The 21,285-nt window shown below is 41.7% G+C and overlaps 1 protein-coding gene across 3 annotated transcripts in view; it reads right to left on the bottom strand.

The window, feature by feature from the left end:
- The window catches only part of CACNB4 (calcium voltage-gated channel auxiliary subunit beta 4), a 137,884-nt gene that overhangs the window by 25,347 nt on the left and 91,252 nt on the right, over positions 1-21,285 (bottom strand). For all 3 annotated transcript variants that reach the window (XR_009558281.2, XM_060279883.2, XM_035131616.3), the window contains 2 exons: positions 5,047-5,166; positions 2,422-2,544 (listed from right to left, as the gene is read on the bottom strand). Coding sequence is in view for 2 of the 3 variants with exons in the window: in XM_060279883.2 (XP_060135866.1) it covers positions 2,422-2,544; positions 5,047-5,166 (243 nt within the window). In the remaining variant the exon portion in view is untranslated. The remainder of the gene's footprint in view (positions 1-2,421; positions 2,545-5,046; positions 5,167-21,285) is intronic.

Genomic DNA, 21,285 nt, shown 5'->3' with positions numbered 1-21,285 from the left:
TATGAGGGTGTTTCATGACATCTGGGAAGTGGGCTACTAGATTACTAGTAAGCCTGTAAAAATGCTTATCCCATGCCCAAAGTTGAGCTACAAAAATGCTTTGTGCTTAGCAAGGTTACTCCCATTACGAAGCACCTTCCATATGTTCTTCAAGGCATATCTGAATCTTCAGCGTAGGGGTAAGAAGTACATTTCCCTCCTGTTGGTTGCTGAGCCTGGAATGTTTATGCATTGCCAATAATTGTTGTCACTTAATCTGTTTTGAAAGTGCATAATGTATGGTCCAACGGGTGACAGATGAGACATCTTGAATACAGAGAGCCATCCATTCTTGCTGACATTTCAAGCTTGTTGCCAAAGTGACCTTGCCAGAGGCCGAAGCTAGACATGAAACACAGTTGAGTGCATATTTTCCCCATAGACTTTCTTTTTAAAAAAGCAAAAAAAAACCAGAAGTAGCCACAGGATGCTGTGAGTTTAATCAATGGAAAAGGTGGGAAGGGGTTGTTCACTCAACCATTTTTCTATCTCCCCAATTCTGTCCCTGGTTTCTTTTCCACCTTGAGGAAGATATATGGGTGAATATTGCTCGAACGCATAAAATAATTTCCAGCTCAATGTCATGTTCAGCTCTAACAGAACTTATATCCTATTAAAAACAATCATGCAGATAAAGTCTCTACTGTAGGGCACTGAGCAGAACATCTTTAAGATGAGACTAGTCATTTAATTAAGAGTTACAGCTGTCCTTAATGGTGTCATAGGCAGCATGGGGATGGGTGCATAATTGTGCAGGGAAGTTGTCCCAGACAGGTAACTTCTCCCCAACTCACATCCCATTCCCAATAAGAAAAGGCACTTTCCCCAGATAATTATAGCGGACTAGTAAACTGAAAATTCACACAAGGTTGAAATCCTAAAATAAGAACAGCATTGCTGGATCAGACCAAAGGCCTATCTAATCTAGTCTTTGATTCTCACAGGGGCCAGCAAGCACGATGGAAATCACAATGGCACTCTCCCTACTCATGTCCTTCAGCAAGTGATATTCAGAAGCATACCACATTTCATAGGGAGAATTGGACACAACCATCACAACTACTAGCCACTGATAAACCTTATCATCCATAAATAACACTAAGCATGCTAAAGTGTGAAAGTTAACTCCATCAAAACAAGACGCATTTCAAAGAGGACATAAGATGGGTATGTTGATGTGAAACATACCATTATCTGTCTTTCAGAAATCTAACTTGTGGAACAAAGTTTGTGCCCCTGCCAAAGTAGACTTTACCATCTCTATGCTCCCACCAAGTATTTCGCCCTCCCTGGTGCCTTCATTGGATGATGCATGCATCGCACACGACCTCCTTCATTCCAAGAATGGGTAGTTGAAAATAGGTTGTAAGGCAGAGATTTGCTGTAGGAAATTCCACATTAAACACACATACCGGTAGGATCATGCTTTAAGTCTAGGAATGGGGAACTTATGCCCCTCCATACATTGTTGGACTACAACTTTCATCCTCTCTTCCCACTGCTGATGTTGCTTGGGGCTGATGGGAGTTGTTGGTGTCAAACAACTGGAGGGGCACAGGTTAGCTGCCCCAGATATAAGTGATATACCTTGGATTTGTACCTTGGAAAACAAGTATATATAATAAAAGTTGGGAAATCACTGGGAAGCTGTAGGAAGAGATGGAGTCAGAATTCCTATTAAAGAAAGTCTTGGGCTGACCCCCAGTAGCAGGAGAGATGGGTCTTCTGTGACACAAATATTCTAGCACTGTTATAGCAAATGCTACACTATATGAGTGATGATTAAAATGGAAGCATATATATACGTGTGTGTCTGTGTGTATGTTTGTGTGTTCGTGAAATACATTGGCTGAGCAGTATTGTGTATGGGGCATAGCGCAGCTGAGATTCAGCTTGCAGTTTGAACTCACTAGCATGCAGATCGCAAGAAGCAGACAACCCACAACTTCAGAAGGAAATTTTCTGGTATCACTTAGACACCCAGAAGGACATGACACCAAAGCCCAATTCATTCATTAACCTTTGTGGCCCGACAGCTGCCCCAAAGTGAAAAAGTCCCACAGTACATTCCTTTAACTCCTATTTAAGGTTTGCTAACACACACCTTTGCCTTTAAACAAACATGAATGAACATAAGCCTCCCTGGGTCTCGGTGTTGGTTCACTGGTCTAGAATTCAAGTTCTCCCCACAGGCACCCTTGGTGCTGTTTAAAATTTTGATCAGGGTGAATTATCCTGGGTGTCACACTCTCTAATCAACCATATGCTCTGTGCGATGCTGGCTGCTTTTCAGCATCAGTTTTGTATCTTGCATGGCTCAAAGCTAACTGTTCAGGCTCAAGCTATTGGCAGGTAAGAAGAGTAATTACATTTTGTAGATACCTCTTTAATGTGTAGAAAATCCTTAGCATCAAAAGAGATGGCAGTGCTTGGTACAGGAACATCTTCATCCAGTGCTCCACAGTAGCTCACATTAGTCTTAACAGCAAACGCTACAGGCTTTGACTAGGAAGAGAAACACAGTTCTGTAAAACAGGGGCAGGAATGAGAAAGTGACCAGTCGTGCAAAGCAGATGGAACAAGGGAAAGGGGAGTCCCTGAGTACCAGGAGACTCGTGTTCTGTAAAGCAGAGGCAAAAGCTCAGATAACAAAGTTCCAAAGTGCTCTCCAACTAATGCTGGTTCGAGACATACACAGACAGCCAAAATCCTCATGCTGAGGCTGAATTTGTAGTGTGAGTATTGTACCGAATGAGACCACGTTTTACCCAAACAACGAAAAACTGAGCTTGCTTTCTGTTGCACAACATTACCTGCATTTCAACAAGAAACTGGCAAGCTAGCACATGGCTAGTTTAGTAGCTATTAGATAGTCTTGAAGGCTCCTGCTCCTTCCCTACTTTCAACTCTTTTTCTAGGTAATCCAATAATATCTGGCACCTGAATGGCCATATATTTTTTCTTGGTCCAGAATTCAGTTGCTTTAATTGCATGGCATCCCAGCTTGACGGATCAAGGAACAGGAAACTGTCTGGAATGTACGATGAGAAGAAGAAGAAGTGTTTGGATTTGATATCCTGCTTTATCACTACCCGAAGGAGTCTCAAAGCAGCTAACATTCTCCTTTTCCTTCCTCCCCCACAACAAACACTCTGTCAGGTGAGTGGGGCTGAGAGACTTCAAAGAAGTGTGACTAGCCCAAGGTCACCCAGCAGCTGCATGTGGAGGAGCGGAGACACGAACCCGGTTCACCAGATTACGAGTCTACCACTCTTAACCACTACACCACATTGGCTCTCAATGAGTTTATTTGCCCCCACATAAACTGAAACTATTTTAGAATCTGGTGATTCCCCTCCTAGGTTTGCTGTATTTGCTTTCATCCCTAAACAAACTAGCTTTTAACTAGCTATTAAATCACTCAGAAATTAAGTTTTCCGTCTCTAGGGCTGCCAAGGAAACAGCATACTCGATCAGAATGATGCTCTTTTTTTAGTTTAATTTCAAATACATAAAGTGGGGGGGGGCAAAGCCTATAGGTGCAAGAAGTATCTTTTGGCAAACTGATTTTCACATGCCTTAACATATTTTGGCATCTGTGATCCTCCTCAGGGGAAGAGCACAGATGTTTGAAATTTGAATTAGAAAAACAGCTTGTCAAAAACAAAAAGCTCTTCTTGCCTCCTCGCCTCTTCTTCATTTTTATGCTATGCGGTGTAGCCCTCCGTCTGGTTGCAGTTAATTTAAAATAGACTGACCCTATAGCTGCAAAACTGCAAGAAAACTGCAAAAGTATATTTCAGTAATTTGCACATTAATGTAGTTCCCCCTATATTTCCAAAGGGGGTAAATACCAGGAATAGGGGGCTATTACCAGTTACATGTTCACAGTGGACTGGTCCAAAAATACCTATTGTGATAATGATCCTAAGCAAGCTTTGGGTTTGTGCATTTTCCACCCTGCATGACTGTGAAGAGAAGTTTTGAATCTTCCATGGCTGCTTTAGAGCCCCTCCAGAAGATCTGCTAATTGAGCATTCATCCTGATCTGCATGCACAAAGCTGAACTGGAAGTTAAATTATATCCTGTCTTTATTCAGCATTCGTCCTAATTTGGTTGCAGCAAGGTTATACTACAATAAACATTTTACCTGCATTCACCCTGATTTGCTTGCAGGGGTGTTAACTTGTCTTCCAATAAGTCATTCATTTACCCCACACTTTTCACTGCATCCCTACCACCACTTTCCAAATCACAGCAAGTCAGCTTCTTTTTTAAGGCAAATTTGTTGTGCTATGGAGACAGAGTCCTTTAATCCACTGCACAAACTAGGACCAACTGCAATTAGTTTTAACTATGGTTTGTTGAATCATAGTTAAAATCAACTATAGTTTAGGATTGGGATGTAATGCTAAACTATGGTCAATCTAAAACAGACATGGGAATTTCTGATCTCGTTCGTGGTTGTGCCAAATAAGGGGTGAAGGAGCAAATGAGTCAGAGGTTCACTGCGGCTTGCCCTTATAACATTAAACAATTAGCATTATGTGTTCACCCTGCCGTTTGCTCCCCCATCCAGCTGGCATCTGCTGGCGGCAGAAGCCACTTGGGCGCCTGGGGCAGCACGCCCAGTATCAGGGCGAACCGCCCATGGGGGCAGGGTGAAGGCGGGGCGAGCAGCCATTAGGGGTGCACCGCGGGGCCTCCGGAGTCTGCCTGCCTCCTCCCACTCAGCCACCCTACAGTTGGGGGGAGGCAGTGGGAGGACTGTTTGGGCAGCACAGAGCCTGTGCACGCCCAAGCCACTGTGTCTCTCCCAGGAGAGATGCATGGCTCGGGCGCACTGCAGGCCCCGCAGTGAATGCCACCCGCCATTTTGTCAACCTCCCTCAGTGGTGGCAGCCTGCTCCCACCGTACCTCCCTTCCTCTACCTGTGCTGGCATATCCTTTTAATGGGAGGGGTTGGGAAAGGGTGAAAAGAAGTTAAGGAAAGAAAGAGAAACACCTTTGCTCTTTCAAGCTGAATAGCCGCCTGCTGTTCTCTTTCCTGACGGATTGCTTCCCTGTCCTCTTCCAGAGATACATCAGAATCTGATGGTCTGCTTGTGTACGAATCTGCTGATCCCTAAAAAGAAAAAGGACACTATTAACAAAAATGATGGATGGAGTTCCGAAAGATGCCAAATATGCAGGGGGGGGGGGAATCACACAAGGTCATAGATTTATTTTTAAACACATTTGAGCTTTACTATTTTGACAAAAAACAACAACCCCACAAAACAAAACTTTGCAGATTTTTATTGCAACAGAGTCTCTTTTTTACTGTTGTTTTCTTTCTCTTTTCAGGTAACAAATTCAAACACAGAAAATATATGTTTAAGAAATGGTGGGTCTTTGTTTTTTGTGATTTTCATATATGCATCATAAAGCAGGTAGCACTGCACACATCACAGCAACTTATTACAAGAGTGAAACCTTGTTAGGTAGTTTAGAATGGAAATCACCCACCTCTTGGAAATGTAGTGTCAATTTAATCAAAGCATAGCAGGGACCAATAAAATTCACTTCTCTTGAGTAAATTGTATTACAGTGGTACCTCTACTTACGAATTTAATGCGTTCCGAATGCACATTTGTAAGTTGAAAAAATTTGTAAGTCGAATCCCATAGGAATGCATTGGGAGAAAAAATTCGTAAGTAGAAGCAACCCTATATAAAAATTTGTAAGTTGAAAAAATCCTATCTAAACCGCATCCAAGATGGCGGACAGAGCTCCATTTGTAAGTAGAAACATTTGTAAGTAGAGTTATTCATAAGTAGAGGTACCACTGTATTTGTGTACTTGAATTTCACATGCAGTGCAATCCAGTGATGTTAGCTAGGTGAGGCTTATGTCCTGTGAAGTGTGTTTAAGCACTGCAGTCAAACAGTAAGTAGACACTCGTGGCACCAAAATGTTTAGTCAAGTTACAAACAATTTCACAACCCACACTAACCAAAAACAACAACAAAAACCCTCCACAATTTGTAACAGCAGGTCACACTAAACCATGGTTTACCCCAACAGGAAAGAACCGAGGCAACACCTTCAGCCACAAGAAACATAGCCACAAGAAGTTTGGAAGCTTTCACTTCTGGTTCAGGCATGAAAACCATCTACCAGAATTAGTGCATTTTAAGTGTGATGCAAATAGCATGACTAGAATCCTCACAACATTGCTTCCCATCAGCTCTTTGAAATGTAATTGCGGAAGCCCTAAAATATGGTGCTTCTCGAGCTTACGTGTAGAATGTCTTATGTTTTTATGATGTTGTTAATGCTTTATTGCAAGTTTTAAAAAATATTTATTGTATTTGAAGGGTGAGGTATAAATACTTGTAATATTTGGATCCATAGCCACAATGGGTTCCTTTCACCTTGCATAGTTTTTTTTACTTGCAATGTTTACAGCAAATTCCTTACACATCTAGAATGGCAGCATTATTTCTACCTACCCGTTTATAATTATATTATTATTACTATTACTATTACTATTATTGCAGGTGCTGCTGTATATCAAGAGTTACAATCCTGTTACCCAGAAACCGCCAATTCCAAAGAGGCATCACATTTTTACAGCAAATTTCAAATCGAACTTGACAGAAAAGAACGAAGTGGAAAATACACATGCTAAAAAAAGATAATGACTCAACAGAGTTCATTTTAAAGAAGTCCATTTAAAACCACTCTTCTCACTGCTGTGATAAGCAGTGTTATATGTTTATTCCACAGTGAAGTAATCAAAATCCTTTTTTTAAAGCATGACGCTGACTAACTGGCATCCCTGAAGCTGTGCAAATGGAGAATATATTTTTTATTAAAAAAAAAATGAGTCAGCAGCAGCAAACAGAACGTCCCACAACCAAATCACCTCTAAGTAGGAATGCAGAAATCATGGTTTCTTATTTGCTTGTCCCTTGTACTGGCAGCCAAGATGGCATATGTCAGCAACTCCAGCGCATGGCATGGCCAACACTACATCACCCCACATTTTAGTCCATCTTTTCTTAACTGCCTTGTTACACTGAACTGATTGTTGTGATGGGTTAAGAATGGGACACGCCAATGCCATTTTCCAAAGCAAATGTTTTTTAGCAGGGAGTGTGGAATAGCTGGCATTGAGTTCAGTATCTTATGCAGTTCCATGGACTCAGGACTGCTAGGTTGTAGAAAGTCCTCTGCTAAGGATGATCCTTTAATTTTTTTTATTATTATTATATTTCCATACCATCCTTCATCCGGACCTAGGATCACAGGGCCGTTGTAGCACAAACAGATTTAAATAATTACTCAGATCAGAGAAGATGTTACATCAACATTGGTTGGACAGCAAAACAACTTCAAAGAATCCATCATGAAACCACACATAAAATAAATTTTGTTCTGTCACCTTTGCATAAACTGGGATTGCAGTTTCTATATCCTACGACGGATATTAATTAACTCAGCAATGCTAGGGTGCTTATTTTATCTTCAATTACAGCTGTTGTGAATGGCTACGGGGCTTTTGGGGAGGGGGCATACACATGCTTCTACTTTTCAGAGGTCCAATATTGTTCTATTTGCAATCCTTGTTTTATTGATTTCATTTAATATTCTAATTTTCTGAGATTGTGAATTTGGGGTTTTCTTCAGCTGTATGCCATAATCATCATAATTACAACAAATAAAGGCTTGACATATCTCGCTTTGCATGTCATGAGTCTATCTCCTATATTGGTTTCACCTTTCAAGTTGCATTACTGAAATAAATGAACTTTTCGACGATATTCTAATTTTTCGAGTTTCACCTGTACACTGTATGTTGTCGTAAGGTAATGTTTGATTGAACAAGATGTCACTGTGCATAACCTCAAAAGAAGCATATGGCTTTTTAAAAGCTGATTCCCTCTCTCTCTCTCTTTATTAAGTGTATAATACTCACTGTCTGAAGAAGTAAGAATAATAAAAAAGCATCATGCTGTAAAATAATTAGGCTTCCAAATACAGAATATTGTAGATGTTTATGTATACATAACAGAGCTCTGGAACTGTGAATATAGGGGCCAAATGGGTTCCAAAGATAACAGCTGATTAATTAATGTCCATAAAGCACTTTGAAGATGTAGAGGCCTATAAAAATGCCAGAGATTACCGCTACTATTTTACAGGCTACCTGTACTCAACAGCAGCCAAAAGAAAAATGATGGCCTGCGGACAATAAATCAAAGGGTATAATAAACACATACTATATATATATTGTGCAGGAATAGTGGCTTTCTTCTTAGCTACTGCTACACTATTTATACAACACTGCATTAGGAGCATACTGGAAGATTTCCCAAGTCAACCATGGCCTCTGGATTTTACCCCCCCCCCCCTCCACCCCATGCCTAATGCAGAGATTCTAAGTCACCAGAGAAAGGAATAGAGCTGTGTGCCTAGTTATAGGTCAAGTAATTGTGTCTCTCCGGTTCAGCCTTTTACTTGGAGCAAGAGAACTTACTAGACAACAGAGCAGCATTATCTTGCTCTGTGTCCTTATTCTCGCAAAATTGCTAAAGGCACTTTGAATATTTCTTCTCTTTCCAGGAACAGGCAGGCCTCCCCAAACACAGTGTGTAATAAAGTCTGCAAGCTGCTGAAAGGTAAATCCGAGACTTTAAAAATAATAATCAGTCCAAGTAGTGAAAGCAACTGCTTTCTGGGATAACTTGCCAGTATGAGGCTTGGAATAATAATAATAATAATAATAATTAATAATAATAATAATAATAAAGCTCCACCTTTGAAAAGCCACAATACTCTGCCATGCCAACATTAACTCAAAGGCAGGATTTATACATTAAGGTCCAGCAGCTCCCTTTGTGACACCTACTGCACAACATACAGTCATACCTCGGTTTACAACTGCCTCCATTTGCGAACGCCTCTGTTTACAAACGTTGCGGACCCATCTGGAACGGATTAATTCACTTTCCATTACTTTCAATGGGAAAGTTCGCTTCAGGTTAAGTACGCTTCAGGTTAAGTACGGACTTCCAGAACCAATTACACTCATACTTCGGGTTAAGTACGCTTCAGGTTGAGTACTCCGCGGACCCATCTGGAATGGATTAATCCACTTTCCATTACTTTCAATGGGAAAGTTCGCTTCAGGTTAAGTACGCTTCAGGTTAAGTACGGACTTCCAGAACCAATTACACTCATACTTCGGGTTAAGTACGCTTCAGGTTGAGTACTCCGCGGACCCATCTGGAATGGATTAATCCACTTTCCATTACTTTCAATGGGAAAGTTCGCTTCAGGTTAAGTACGCTTCAGGTTAAGTACAGACTTCCGGAAACAATTGTGGTTGTAAACCGAGGTACCACTGTACTCTGCTTTTCTAAAGCTTTTCCACCTGGCTCTCAGTAGCAAATTAATGCATATAATTATTGGGAGTCTTAAGCCTGATCAGATTCAAGATGCAAAAGAATAAAAATAAAAATCTGGGACCCTTCTGGAGGCGCCCATTTCTCCCAGTCCGTTGCCACTGCGAGTGTTTATTTTGTCAAACAGACATTTCACACCTCTTCCCATAATATCGCCAACTCTCCAAACAGACAATCTGGATTTCTCTTGCTGTGTTTAAGCTCACCATCTGCGGAGAACACGTTTGAAAGAGTGGCAACTTCTTAAACAAAACGTGCAGAAGAACACTGCATCAATGACATGCAAGGCAAGGAAGTACCTCCATAAACTGGAGAAAAGAAAGATGTTTTTCCTACATTCCCGATGGACTAAGGGAGGAATTCAACATTGTGCTGTAACACACATTTCATCTGTTCAAGTATTTCTACTTGCCCAGTGGAAACATCTCCCCTTTCCTCCCCCTGCACACTGTTCTGGGGGTTCATCCAATCCACTCCACAAAGAGCCAAGATTCAGGGGGGTGCGGAGGAAGGATAGGGGGAAGCCCCATTACACTCATGGAAGTCCTTGCACAGGTTTCTATTAATTGGACCAGCTAGTTGAATCTGGCTCATAGTTATATTTGTATACCTGAGACAGTATAGCAGCTCCATCCTTAATACCAGCTATATCCTGTGCTAATAATGCACTTGTTTTAATTTGTTTGTTCGTTGGTTTCTCTCAGAATTTCTGCTTTTGGATTTATTACCTCCTCTCACCCCCAAAGGAAACTTCAAAAAGTTAGAACGTTTCACATATCTTCCTAATAAATTAACTAGACAAAATCACACAACAAAATGTTTCACATTGCTGTGAAAAGGCAGCGTCTTCTTTTTGCAAAAATCAGCTACTTGGTGTAGTCTCAAGAAGCACAGCATTTCTGAGATGCTGTGTCAGATGCTAATCAAGAATACTGTGTCAGCTACATTACAGACCCCTGGGATGGGTAGAAATCAAAGACTCCTACCTCAATCAACCTGAAATGCAATAGTTTTGATTTCCACATTTTTGTGCAATCTTGCTTATTCTTCCAAATTTAACTGGTGGTTGGAACTCCATGAAGTATGCATTTTAGGAAGACTCAAACTTGAGGCATCAAACTAAGCAACTCCCCCTCCCCCTATATATTTGCAACTTGGTCTTCCCTTTTTTCAGAAATGTTCATCACAAATGACCACCTAAGCGGAATGACTTGCTGCCATCATTATGAATTTGCAAACAGTGTTAGTGATAGCTAAACAGCATCCCTTCCTATCTTGCAATCTGGCTCAAAGGGCAAACACAAGAGCAATCAACTTATTCCAAATGCTTTCTGTGATGACAATTTAATTCCAAATTTGATACAACTGTTGTCTCATTTACAAAATCTACGAAACAGTCTTTTGTCCAAATCCAGTTATTAGGTAGATACAGAAAATTCTGATGCAAACCAAGATGGCGATACGAAGTAGAGGTAGGAAGGAAGGGACGAAGGAAGGAACAATGGTTGAAAGAAAGCAACAAAGAAATTGTTGTTGTCATCTTCACCTATAAATTCAAAACCATTTTGGGTGGACTGCTGCAGAGTATCAGATAATAGAGCAGGCAAGCCTATTTCTGTGAACATAAAATTGTGCAACCTTTTGCAGAATCTCCTGTGGATTAAAATGCTTTGCTTTGGGAGGGAAGCAACACTGTGGCAGCAAACTCCACTCCTAGCTTCCACACATTAATTAAAACATCAGAACAGAGCCTTTTCATGCATGCAGCTATACACAATGGAGAGCCCTCTCCATGCAGTTGAGAACACTGTGATGAAGGTTCTCTTCAGGGGCGCCAGCTCCTGGGGGCAGAGGCACTTCCCCTCCCCAGAAGTTTTTAAGGAGGGGGCTGAGTCCCCTTGATATCCAGCTGTAACATCGGCCCCTTCAAGCCAGTGCCAATGGCTTTCGTCATATGTTCTAACGAATGTGTGTAGATTGGAGAATTGGCACCAAGGTGTTACCTCCTACCCTGTCCCTCAGCTGCAAGCTTTCCTTCTTTCCCAACTTTCAATGTCCAAAAAGCATCTGTTAGCATTTGAAACCTGAAAATAAGTCTGCTTTCTTTGTAGGAGAGATGCTACAGATCCAAAAGTGGAGCCTTGTTGGCATCCGTCTGTTTCGAGAGACAGTGGAATATGCCTCCGGGGGTGAAGTCAAACCATTGTGTTAGCAGGACCAAAGTGACCTCCCCAGGGCACAAGCCTGGGCAGTATGTACTGAGGTTCTGGGCTGCCCAAACAAGGCCCCACTCTCAACCTTGCTGATGTGGTCCAAAGGAGAGTAGAGAAATATATCTGGCATCAGCTTGGCTGCAGGAGTTGCTGGAAGGAGACCTCTCTGATTCAGTTGTGGAACAAAAACAAACTTCAATTGACTTTGAGGCAGAGCTGGGTGCTATTATGAAGATTAACATTTCTATATGGACAACAAAAACGTTAGTTGAGCCTGCATTGGGTTGGCTGAATAGCACTGCAATATCTGAAGGGGCAAGCGTACCTTACAACTACCTCTGCGGGAGAGTTTGAAGCCATCTGAGTTGACTTTGGGGCATCAAGACTGCAATAAAAAAGCAAGATAGGGGAATTGTGTCCCAATAGCAATTCCATTTGTACAATACTGGGAATGTTTTCTTGGCTAAGTGTTTTCTTTCTCTGTTGACTTGCACCATGTTTTCAAATAATTTCTATGACCTATCCTAGCTGGGGTCTTTCTTTCCCATCAGAATTTCATGTGGAAACTTTATCTGGTGAGTTCAGCCTTACCTGAATGAAGGTACATTGGGTTCCTGAAGTACGCCTCAAACAAAGAGTCCTCTCAGTGCAACAAGCCCTTGTTTATCTTCTATGTATTTTTCTTCTGAAACCAAAGTTTTCTTAGTGGATTTCCTATATGATCGCCCACCTCTTACATTAGAGATCTGCTTAGTGCTCACTGGCCGACCACTGGTTCTAGCCCCAGCAACAACAGGCCCAGTGCCAGCACAGATATTTCGGTGGTTACTAGTCATAAAAGACACCAAAGAATATACAAAATCACTTTTCCTTGGTGAGTCTAAAAGTGGTTTCATAGACATTTCTGGATGAATCATGAAAAGAGCTGATGAGCCTACTAAAACAGCCAACAGCCAACATTCACCTAACACAAGAGTTTTAAAAGCTGTTTTTTTTCAGAATAGTACACAACTATAGAAAGAAATGTGTCTATTATTAGCATTCGGTGTCAACTACCCAAGTGGATTTATTCCATAGGAACTTCCGATGGGTGGAAAATCATTGCTGGGGTGGGGGTGGGAGTGGAATCTTCCTATTGAAATGTGTTCATTCGTGATTAAAATCAGGCACTTAAATGCATTCATTTCATGTACATCTGGATAATTCCTCCAGCTGTCAGCAGACAAGACGAGAATGTTAAATTGCTATCAAGGAAAGGGACTGAGGAAGGAAATTCTGTCTTTTAAGAATCCACGGGGACTCCATGATCACGGCAGGTCCTGCCCTTCAACAGGGCAAAACCATCTGACTTGGGCAGCATCATGTAGGAAGGAAGACCAGTGTCTGAATAAGGCTTAAGAGTGTGGGGTCTGGCTGGGTGGTGAGACATTTGGAATTAAAATGTATTGGACTGACATTTATCATCTACAGCCATACAAGTTGTATTCACAGATGCTGACCAGCCTTGGCTAGTCAGCCCAATATTTGCAGTTGCCTGGATCCCCAACTCTCCCCAGCAGTCATATCTGACACGTGCAGAAGCTAGACTGGGCAATGCTCAGGAGAGGCTCTTATCCTTCCCATCTTTCAGCCCTCTAGAAACACAGTCACTCCCTCACCTCATGCTGTGCTGAGACACACTTAGGTGCCTCTGAGTGCCTGCCATTCTAAGGGGAACAACCAGGCCTTCCATGGGACTCGGGGAGGAAAGAACCATTCTCTAGCCCCATGGCTTGGAGGCATTCAGCATCTCTCTTGGTACTTCCCGGTCCACAGCTTTTACATCACTGTTAAGAGGCCACCGAAAAACATGAAGGTAATATTCAGCATTACCTTTTTATTTCTACAGTTCCTTCACTTCAAGCTGGAAAATATCACCAAACACAGTCAAGCTGTGCTGTTCAAGTACATGCACACACTGCCATCCTTTTTATCTCTCAGTCTTTTCACCGTCACATGGTTACGATTACACAGACCATGTTGCAGCCGTTTCAGATAACGGCATTCTCTTCTGGGCCAGCACTGCTTCAAAGTACTTATTCTTTCACCTTTGCTGTTTCAGCCATCTGAACTTTATTTCTATGAGCAACATGAAAGAACTTCAAAAATAGCAACTTTGATAAGGCAGTACCTAAGATGACCTGTGCTAAATGTGCTGGAAAATTTCCCCTCTCTATCCTGTCTCCTATAGGTACCAATGCAAGCTTTTATCAGAAATGTTGCCTTCTATAATGCTACAATATCACTAAATAGTAAATACTGTTGACACTGGCGAAGTCAGTAAGGTTTTATTTCACAGAGCAGTCGTGCCCCAAAATGTCATTGAGATTCCTATCAATCAAACAGCACCATTGCTCAGCCAAAGAAGCTGACCAAACTGCTAGGATTCCTGTAACTTTCAGGAAATATACTGTTCCACGATGCTGCTTATTGCTCAGTCCCATGGAATGTTCCCTCCCACTTCTTATCTACAAGTGGGGTAATATCCTTTCCTTATCTTTCAGAGGTGCCCTAAAGGTGGCAAATCAAGGTACAGTATACATAATATGTTTAATGTTTATTAAAGTAGCTTTCAGTCTGTGAAATGTATTTTTTAAAATTGCATATCCTCACCACCACCCCACACACAAAAAAAAACACAAACAAAACCTTCCACTTCCTTCTCAAAAATCCATAAGGGGCATAAAATGTTTCCAGAAATTTTACATCCCTAACGTCTTCAGAACATTAAAAAACAAGGACAACCCTTTGACTCTTCCAGGTAAGTGTACATAGAACAGAACTCTCTGGCTACAAACACTTACCTGGAAGGAAGTCTCACAGAGCACAAAAGAACTTACCTACTTGCTTTTAAAAAAATTAAATCTCAGGCTTTGGACTACTGCCTGACTATATGCATTTGATTTTGAGACTAAATTATTTTTGTTCAGCGACGCCTGTAATTCAAAGTTCAGGGCTGCTGTTTTGCAATAAGAGACTATGTATGGGTTTTTGCTCTGGCTCAGATACAGTAAGCAGTTTGTTCAGTTCCAATGTCCATTACTGTGGAATGCACAAATAGCGGGGAACATAATGTTGACTTTTGGATTTCAGGTTGAGTTTCTCTGTTACAAGAAATGTCTTTAAAATTGACTGCATTTAATAGGGAAATCGCGGAGAAACAATAAACATGGGGCCGCATGATGCCATCTTTATAGAGCCACTCTTCAGACAGAATGGCACTTTAACGAGTTGCTAAATTTCTGGAAAAAGATATATACATAATTAAACAGATATATTTAGAAAGAACTTTGCATTTTCCACATTAAAAGAAACTACTTTCCGGGCCATTTTCTGTCAAAATTAAAACAGACGGAGCACTAACAATTTGGAGCCAAATGCTGCAAAAAGCTAAAAGCCATTTCTTATTGCCTTTCAGACAAAGTCAAAGACCTTTTGCATTTATTATGGGATCAGTCTCTTGTCAGTCACAGCCTCTTTGCAGGTATGCTTAGCCTCCAAGGCACCAAGTATAAAGTGATTTGTGCCTGTTATGCTAATTGCCTACAATTGACCAATGAATGGGTTTGATTCTTGCCAGTAGGCAGCTAAAGGAAAGCAAGCGCAGAGCGGCTTATGGGGGGAACAGTCAGCTGTCTCGCCTCTTGCTTTGGCAGGCAATTGGATCCTCTTATTTTTTTTTTTTAATAATTATTTATTAAATTTTCCAAAATAAACACATTTAAAACATTATACAAAACAAACAAACAAACAAACAAACATTCAAAAATACATACATCCCAAAAAACATGCTCCGCCGAGCTTGACTTCCCTCCCTCCCCTCAAAAGGTTTTCTAATCAGTTCTTATCTCGCAGTTCCTTTTTATCTAATCTTTAAAATCAATTCGTAGGATTTATTTCACGCCTGCAAGTGTCTTTAAACCTTTACAGTTCGTTTCCATATAATCCACAAATTTACTCCAATCCCTTAGAAACCTTGTCTCCCTCTGGTTTCGAATCCTGCTAGTCAGTCTCGCTAGTTCTGCATATTCGATCATCTTTGTCTGCCAGTCTCCAATTGTCGGTAAGTAATTGGATCCTCTTATATGGCTGATTGTATGCACCAGACGTTGCCAACCTTTATTTGTCCATGGCCACATTTGCAAACCAGAGAAAGCATTGTGGGCAACTAGGCATGCATCACAAACATGCATACATGCATGCATGGGGGGGAATTCACAGCTGGGGATGGAATAGTCAACTCTTACCTCCCCAGTGGGACCCCCAAAATCACTTCTCCCCTGTTGCTACAAGACATCACATTCCCTATTGGCTACACTAGATGGCACCTGGCATCTTCTAAACCTTATTTTTGGGTGGGTGGGGCATGCAACCACCAGGGAAGTGGGCCCATATCTGCCCACGTGCCATGTGGTGACCTATGGTGTGAACAAACTCTCCTGGGAAAATTATTCTACTTATTTATTTCATATAGCACCATAGGAGACAACTCCTAGGGGCTGACGTCCCTTTAGTCCCCACCCACAATAAAATATTTGGCTGACACTGCTGGCTGTCCTGCTGATGGCAGCTGGATGCACCTTCCATCCCCATCCCATCCCACTCAAACCAAGCAGTGGTGGTGACTCCGCTTTCTAACCTCCCCCCTTCCCACATCCCCATGCCTGATCTGCGCTCACACCACCCACCAGATCTACTAGACTGCTCCATCCCTCATCCCAATGCCTGATCTTAAATTTCAGACATCGTGATATATCGGAAGATCATGGTGTCTAGCTGCTGATATATCACGATGTTGAAAACCAGATATCACTCAGCCCTAGTCTGTATTTTTTTTTAGGATAGTCATACTTCGGTTTAGTACGCTTCGGTTTAAGTATGCTTCAGTTTGAGTACGCTTCAGTTTAAGTACTCCGCAGACCTGTCTGGATCGGATTAACCCACTTTCCATTACTTTCAATGGGAAAGTTCGCTTCAGGTTAAGTACGCTTCAGGTTAAATACGGACTTCCAGAACCAATTACACTCATACCTCGGGTTAAGTACGCATCAGGTTGAGTACTCCGCGGACCCGTCTGGAACGGATTAATCCACTTTCCATTACTTTCAATGGGAAAGTTCGCTTCAGGTTAAGTACGCTTCAGGTTAAGTACAGACTTCCGGAACCAATTGTGTACTTAAACCAAGGTACCACTGTACACCTAGAATCATTTGCTTATGTGGCTACCCCACATTCATAGCTGCCAAGTTATCCCTTTTTTACAGGGATTTTCCCTTATGCTGAATAGGCTTCCTCGCGAGAAAAGCGAAAACTTGGCAGCTATGCCCACATTTTGTTCAAAAAATTGTTTGAAGATAACTACCATAGAGTTATCAAAATTTTCAAAATTAGGGGGTCCGTGTCTTGGCTTTTGAAAAATAGGGGCTCCTCAGTAATTAGCTAATTGGGAACCATTAGTCTAGATTATCCATGTCATCCGAGAATGCCTGCAGATGCCCGCCCAAACTTAGGACAGAAGTGATGTTACTGGGAAGAGGTGAGGTGTCCAGCCACCACCAGTCTGAGGTTGTCTACAAATTACTTTCAGGAGCAACAACAGCCACTTCTGTCTTAGTTCTAAGACCGCAAAATCCTGCAGGCATAGCATTCAGAGAAATGGAAAGACTTACTGAAGCTGGGGTGGGAGGGGGTGGGTGCAAATACACTCCAAATGCCAGGAGTTAGTATTTTCAGTTACCGATACACACAATGCTCTAGAGACATTTAAAGAAAGAATAAGACAGTTAAAGAATGAATAGGGCAAAGCAAAGCTGCAACAACCCGGCAGGATTCACATGCGCACACACTAATCATTTTAATACTTACGATTAGTGTGTGCGGATGTGAATCTTTTCTCCCTTCCAGAAACGTCACAGCAGACCCCCTCAAAGCCAGACTGGCTTCTCTATCAAGTTTGGTTGTCTAACTCAACAACCTGAATATTCTATCACACATGGACATGTCTTGTGCACAATGCCAGCTGCATAACCGTTTTGCATTGCACTGCGATTTCAAAATTAAATGCTTGCTAATTAGTTCCTTTCTATACGTTTGGTAATCTTATTAAGGCAGTTCATTAGGTGTCTCAGCAATTTGAAAATTACTAGGTGACAGAGCATGTTTTCCTTTTGTGAATACTAATTATTAGAAAATAGGGCCATTATTCAAGGATTTCTTTTCATCGTTCCATCCCCCCCCCCTGGCTTTAGTTGTAGCTGCATCTTCTTGTTTGAAGAGCTGTTCATTTAGACACTCTTTCTTAACATCTTCGAAAATAAATTGCTAAAAATATCGGGGGGGGATCACAACTGCTACCTGTTATAATACTGGCTTTAATTATTACACTATCCTTTCTGGTGGGTTTTATTAGGCAGGTGAGGGAATATAATTAACTATATTTTATCCCCCTACAGACTCACGTGTGTGGGTTAACAGACAAAAGAATCAGCTCACTGCATGTGTTTAAAAGTGTGGGGCTCAGCAGAGTTCAAATCCCATCTTATGCAGTATAATTGAAAACATAGGAATTAGCCATTAGGCTGATCTCACCTTTTGTATTCCATTTTCCAAAAACACACACAAAAAAACAAAAAACCCACCCCAAGCTACAAACTGAAAAGTAAACCTCAGGCCCAGGGGCCCAATCATAGCTGACAAGTTATCCCTTTTTTTAAGGGATTTTCCCTTATGCTGAATAGGCTTCCTCATGAGAAAAGGAAAAACTTGGCAGCTATGGGCCCAATCCAGTCCTCCTGGGCTCTTCCTCCATCCCTCAATACTTTGCACAGGCCATGTCCTCCTATGCCACACCCCTCGCTGGTCTTGCCTGCCTGGTTGGGGGAGTGGCATGTGTTTGGCCATGCCCACTTATGCACCACTGGAATGTGCCCCCCCCCGGAAAGCTGCCCAAGATGAAATATGACCCTCAGTCTAGAAAGTTCCTGCACTCAGATTTACGTGGAAATACCAGGATCATGGAACCTTTTGCATGCACACTTGACCTATGCCCCTCTTCGATATAAAGGCACATTTGGTAAGGTAAAGGTAAAGGGACCCCTGACCATTAGGTCCAGTCGTGACCGACTCTGCGGTTGCGCGCTCATCTCTCATTATTGGCCGAGGGAGCCGGCGTACAGCTTCCAGGTCATGTGGCCAGCATGACTAAGCTGCTTCTGGCAAACCAGAGCAGCACACGGAAACGCTGTTTACCTTCCCGCTGTAGCGGTTCCTATTTATCTACTTGCATTTTGATGTGCTTTCGAACTGCTAGGTTGGCAGGAGCTGGGACCAAGCAACGGGAGCTCACCCCATCACAGGGATTCGAACCGCTGACCTTCTGATCAGCAAGCCCTAGGCTCAGTGATTTAGCCCACAGCGCCACCTGGGTCCCTTATTTGGTACCTCTCTTTAAAAGAAAAAGAAAAGAAAAAAATAGGTGTGAAACAAAACTACTGTGTTCAGTCCCAGCCAAAATGCTAGGAGGAAAGGCATACCCTGTTTCTCCAAAAATAAGATGTAGCCATAAAATAAGCCGTAGCAGGATTTTTAAGTATTCAAGGAATATAAGCCATACCCTGAAAATAAGACATAGTGATAGGTGCAGCAGCAATGCCGGCCGGTAGTCCTCATATAATGCAAGATTCCTGGAAGAGCTCAGGCAGCAAAGCAAGACCATTGTTTAGGTTAACAGGTGCTGTTTTTATTAGCTAATGAATTACGATCTATCATCATGAAAATCTGGTGCAAGCAGCATCCCAGGGGAGTTGGAAAAGAAAGTTAACACCACGCTTTAAAGAAGCAAAGCAACTTAAAAGTAGCAGGCAGTTCTTTGGCATTAACGGGTTGTCACTGGAATCCCCAATCACATTGCTTAGAAGTGGATTCCAACATATTTCAATTGAAATTTACTTACAAGTGAGCTACCCTCAACCTGCCTTGGCTCTCCGTATTTGCACAATATAGATTATTAAGGCAGATGTACTTTCTATAGACATCTACAAGGTTGTCGTGATGCTGGGTATCTGAGGGCTGTCTATAGCCTTCAGCTCAAAAACTGATGGAAAGAAAGTACTTCAGCTAGGACCTATAGCAACCCTGACTTTTAATGGAAGCTTAGGGATTGTCCAGAACTTGCAAGATTCTCAGAACAATCTAACCTCTTCCATAACATTTTTTTTAAAAGTTTATTTTTGTGGTATCTGTAAACAAGAGGTCTGTTTATTAAGTTTCCATATGAAGTTGTCTCCTGTGAGTATTCAGACAATATAAAACTGGTGTCGTTCACATACTTTCACAGTCAATGCCAGTGTGATGTCTTGGGCGTAGGTGTAAACAGAGCATGCAAATTTTGGGAGTGTTATTGCACATTTATTACAACCTGAAGTAGACATCCTATGGGCCTATGGGTTTTTTTCCAATGCCAGGATTTATTTTGAGCTTAGACACTCCATGAATAAGCCCCATCACCCAATACATCTGGAATCTATTTACAGCGCAAGGACCCAAGCCATAGCTGCCAAGTTATCCCTTTTTTTAAGGGAAATTCCCTTATGCTGAATAGGCTTCCTCGTGAGAAAAGGGAAAACTTGGCAGCTATGACCCAAGCTTCTTCCTCATGGTATTATGATAGAGAATTTTAACGCTTCCAGGAAACTTAGTGGGATTTCCAGACAGACCAGAGTCCTGGTAAGTAGCCCTTGAAAGTGAGGCTGCAGCACAGCAAAACTAACACTGTTATGTACAAATACTTTTTTCCACTACAGCTGCATCCCATTGGCTGTTCTAGAATAATCAATAGATACACAGAGAAAGGGAAGCTAATTGATCTAAACCTTAATTGAAAAGCTAAACTAAATTAACAGCCAAGTAAGTTTGCTACAGAAGACACCACTCAGATCCAAAGACTTCTGAGTTTCCTGGCAAAGTACAGCCCTGGCATTAGGTTTTAACATTTATATCCTGCCTGTTTTACTCTGAGAGTACACAGGAAGCCCATGCAAGGAATCAAGTAGGATCGTCATTTGATCAAAGTAGTGAGAGAGGTGAATACGGTAAGTTTGGCAGCAGAATACTGCATAGGCATATGGAGACCAAGAGGCCAGATATCAATTGTAGCAGACTACAGCTACACTCACATGGCAGTTTACTCCATCTTCCTAATGTTTCCACACCAGTTAACTTCTTCATTTTATATGATCTTTCACATGATGTGAAAGCATACTGCAGCTGAAAGTTGTATGCATATGAGAGTATGCTAATCACTCAGGAGATGATTTCTTTCACAGACTTAATGGAGATTCTAAGACTCATATTCTGGAAGTCCAGAATATAGTAGAAGTTTAGCACTCATTTCCATGGTATTTGCTTCCAGAAAACATCTGTTTTCAGGGCCCCCTAACCTGGAAAATCACATGAGTTTTGTGCTGTAATTTCCTGCCACCTTCATGGCTCACATGATGCAATAAAATTGGGGGACTGCTCCAGCATATAGTCCTTTCCTGA

This window comes from Zootoca vivipara, chromosome 1 (assembly GCF_965207765.1).
Source record: "Zootoca vivipara chromosome 1, rZooViv2.hap1.1, whole genome shotgun sequence".
NCBI classification, from domain to species: domain Eukaryota; kingdom Metazoa; phylum Chordata; class Lepidosauria; order Squamata; family Lacertidae; genus Zootoca; species Zootoca vivipara.
Note: the sequence above shows the minus strand (reverse complement) of the source record. Positions and strands in the feature narration are given on the sequence as shown.